The sequence below is a fragment of the Telopea speciosissima genome, chromosome 4, assembly GCF_018873765.1.
Source record: "Telopea speciosissima isolate NSW1024214 ecotype Mountain lineage chromosome 4, Tspe_v1, whole genome shotgun sequence".
NCBI lineage: Eukaryota > Viridiplantae > Streptophyta > Magnoliopsida > Proteales > Proteaceae > Telopea > Telopea speciosissima.
In genome coordinates, this window is record NC_057919.1 from 21,030,227 (window position 1) to 21,033,080 (window position 2,854).

Here is a 2,854-nt window from a genome sequence, read left to right on the forward strand (position 1 = left end):
GGGGGTTGTATTATATTTATGGCAAACCTTAGGGGTCACCGTGTAATTTTCCCAATGAAGAATCTCATTTATATATTAGAATTTACAAGAAAAAAGTTACAAGGAAACTGAAGACATCTGAAACACAATTCTTTGGGAGGAGAACAAGAAGTAACAAAATATAAATTAATTAAGTGACCCAATGTCAGATTAACAACAAACAACAAAAGAGAAAACAAAGGAAAGGGAAGGAGGAAACCTTTCTGTTTGGTTTTTTTGGGGGGTGGGAAGAAAGAAACCATTTAACAAAAAAAAAAAAAAAATTTTAAGAAAAAAAAAAAAAACAAACTTGAAAGAATATGGTAAACGCTTCACGCACCCCTCCGTGTCACACTCTCGCTCACATTCTGTGTAGGCTACTGCAACCGGCAACCCACACAACCCTCTGAGAAAAGAAAACAAAAAGATAGCTTTCGGCTTTCTTCCCTCTTTTTTCTCTCTCTTTCCCTCACTCTCTCTCTCACTCTTTTTCTCTCGCTCTCTTTCTCTCTCTCTCTCAAAGTTGAAATCTTTTTCAACCCCACCATTGATGCACTGCAACTCCTTCGTCCCTCAACCTTCCATAGAGAGCCAAACACTCCCAATACGCCCTCTTGCTCTTGTTCTTCCTCCCTCCCAGCCCCTGGTGTTTGCATTCCATAAACAACTCATCCACCAAATAGATTGCTCTGTTCTTCACCATCTCTTCCACTATCTCTGCTTCTGCCTTCATCACCACATACTCCTCTTCCTTCACATTCTTGGTCAACCAATCTGACATGCTCATCTGTGGACCTGACTCCCTTGATACACCTTCGTTCACAGTCTCTATCTTATACATCTCGAAATCTCGATTCCTTGTTGGGTAGTTCTGTGCGAACCATCTTGGGCTGCCATTGTCGTCTTTGTCTGGTAAGCCAACATCGATGAAGACACGACGAGGGTACTCTTCTAGAGAATCACCTATGAGATCAGGAAGGTATTTGGTCCTTTTCAAGTATTTCTTGATCTTCTTCACTGAAGAAGCTCGTGGTGGTTCGAGCAGCACGTCTTCCAGGCCTTTCAATGCTGCTTTCTTGGCTTCCGATGACAATCCGAAGAGTCTCCTCTTTATCGGTGAATTGGTCTGAGCAGGGCTGATCTTCTTCATCGCCAAGACCGTGGATTCGAACTCTCTGAGATATACGATTTTGTAGTTCGAGGGCCTGTGGAAAGCATTCGAGGCGTCGTTGCTCATTTGAATGGCAACGATTCCGCCGGTTTTGAGGATTCGGTCGATGAATTCGGTAGCACCGAATTCAGACGCGAAAACGAAATCAAATGTGCCAGCAGAGATCGAGCTCTGCTGCTCTGCATCGGATTCAGAGATGAGATCCATCTCGTGATGGGAATTCAGGATCTGTGCCTCATCGACATCGCCTCGGCGACTCAGAAAGAGGGCTTTGTCGCCCGATTTGAAGAGGCCCTCGTTGGTTAAGTCCCGAAGGATCACAGGCAACAATGGTTCACCATGAATACGGGCCTCAGAGGTAGCAGCAGTGTAAGAGAAGGACGGATCACCAATGACAAGAGATCCAAGCCAGGGGGTAAAGATAATGACCAACGCCAGAAGCACCGATCGAGCGATAATATTGAGAACCCTTAAATTGGGTAGCTTAATTATGAGCTGCTTATCGAGAATAACAGTGATTCCCTCTCTGTGCAGTTGTTTGAACCTGCTCTGGTTCTTGGGGGATCGAAATCCTGGAGCCAACCCCATTTCTTCTTCTTCTTCTTTGAATTTCTACTTCAAATGTGGAGGATTTGAGGGAGGGAAGAACAAAAATGTCACAGGCTTGCTAAGTATATGGATTATTGGTTTTTTTACAACACACACGATAATCACAGAGAAAGAAAGAAAGAAAAGGGAGAGATGATACAGACGAGAGGAGAGGGAGGGGAAACCAGCGAGTGCAAAACCTGGCAGCGGTAAGAGGAGAAGGAGGGGAAACTAGCGAGTGCAAAACCTGGCAGCGGTATGGTTTCCACCCACGAGGGCTACACGGGTGCTTCGGATTCTTGACCAGAGGAGCATTAACTGCCTAAGCCTCTGCACCTCCATGGTTCCTCACTAAACGGCCCCAGATCGACTGGATTTTTCTAAACACCCATCTAGTTTTTCTTCCTTTTTCTTTAGCGGATCATTGGAAACCCGTGTGTGGCTTCGATCTGTGAATAGGAAGAAGAACCATGCGAGGCCGATGGGAAGAGAGAACGATGAAGGGGGTCAATTTTATAGCCTTTCTTCTTCTCTTTTTGTTGTGAAAAGGTTTGGGACGAGGGGTGATGTGAGAGAGAGGGGGAGAATTATTGATTGCTGAACTAAAATTCAGTTGGAATGAGAGGAGAAATGTGAGCTGTTTGGGTTTGGTGTTTTGGGGACGAGCGAAGGAGAGGCACTGCTTCATTAACGGTTCCACGAGCAATAAGTTTCACCTTTGATTGGGTTTCTTTAGTGGTTACAGCTTCCTACACCACAGAAAGAGAGAGAGAGAGAGAGGTGTGAATCTTGAGCGGAAGCCAATGATTTGGGCTGTGTTTGACATGCATTGTAGGTCGATTTTAGATAATAAAAATAACTATTTTTATCATTCGCAATGTGAATATTCTCCAACAATAAAACAATTATTTTTATCATTCAAGGATGCGAAATCAACTTGGAATACATAACAAACACTATTTTGATCTATCCAACAGCCAGGTAAAACTAGAAATGAGGAGAAGATCTCACAATGACCATTGTATATAAGATCTGTGCAAAGGTTATGGTTTTTCTGCCACATTGCAATACAATATT

At 43.7% G+C, this 2,854-nt stretch overlaps 1 protein-coding gene across 1 annotated transcript; it reads right to left on the reverse strand.

Annotated features, from left to right (window-relative positions):
• Positions 1 to 487: 487 nt before the first annotated feature.
• On the reverse strand, positions 488 to 1,816 carry LOC122658266. Its single transcript, XM_043853185.1, has one exon. The coding sequence runs from the start codon at positions 1,775 to 1,777 to the stop codon at positions 554 to 556; it is 1,224 nt and encodes a 407-aa protein (XP_043709120.1). The 5' UTR covers positions 1,778 to 1,816; the 3' UTR covers positions 488 to 553.
• Positions 1,817 to 2,854: the final 1,038 nt, after the last annotated feature.

Coding starts and splice junctions, on each gene's coding strand:
- LOC122658266 (XM_043853185.1), bottom strand. CDS start 1,777: ATGGGGTTGGCTCCAGGATTTCGATCCCCCAAGAACCAGAGCAGGTTC.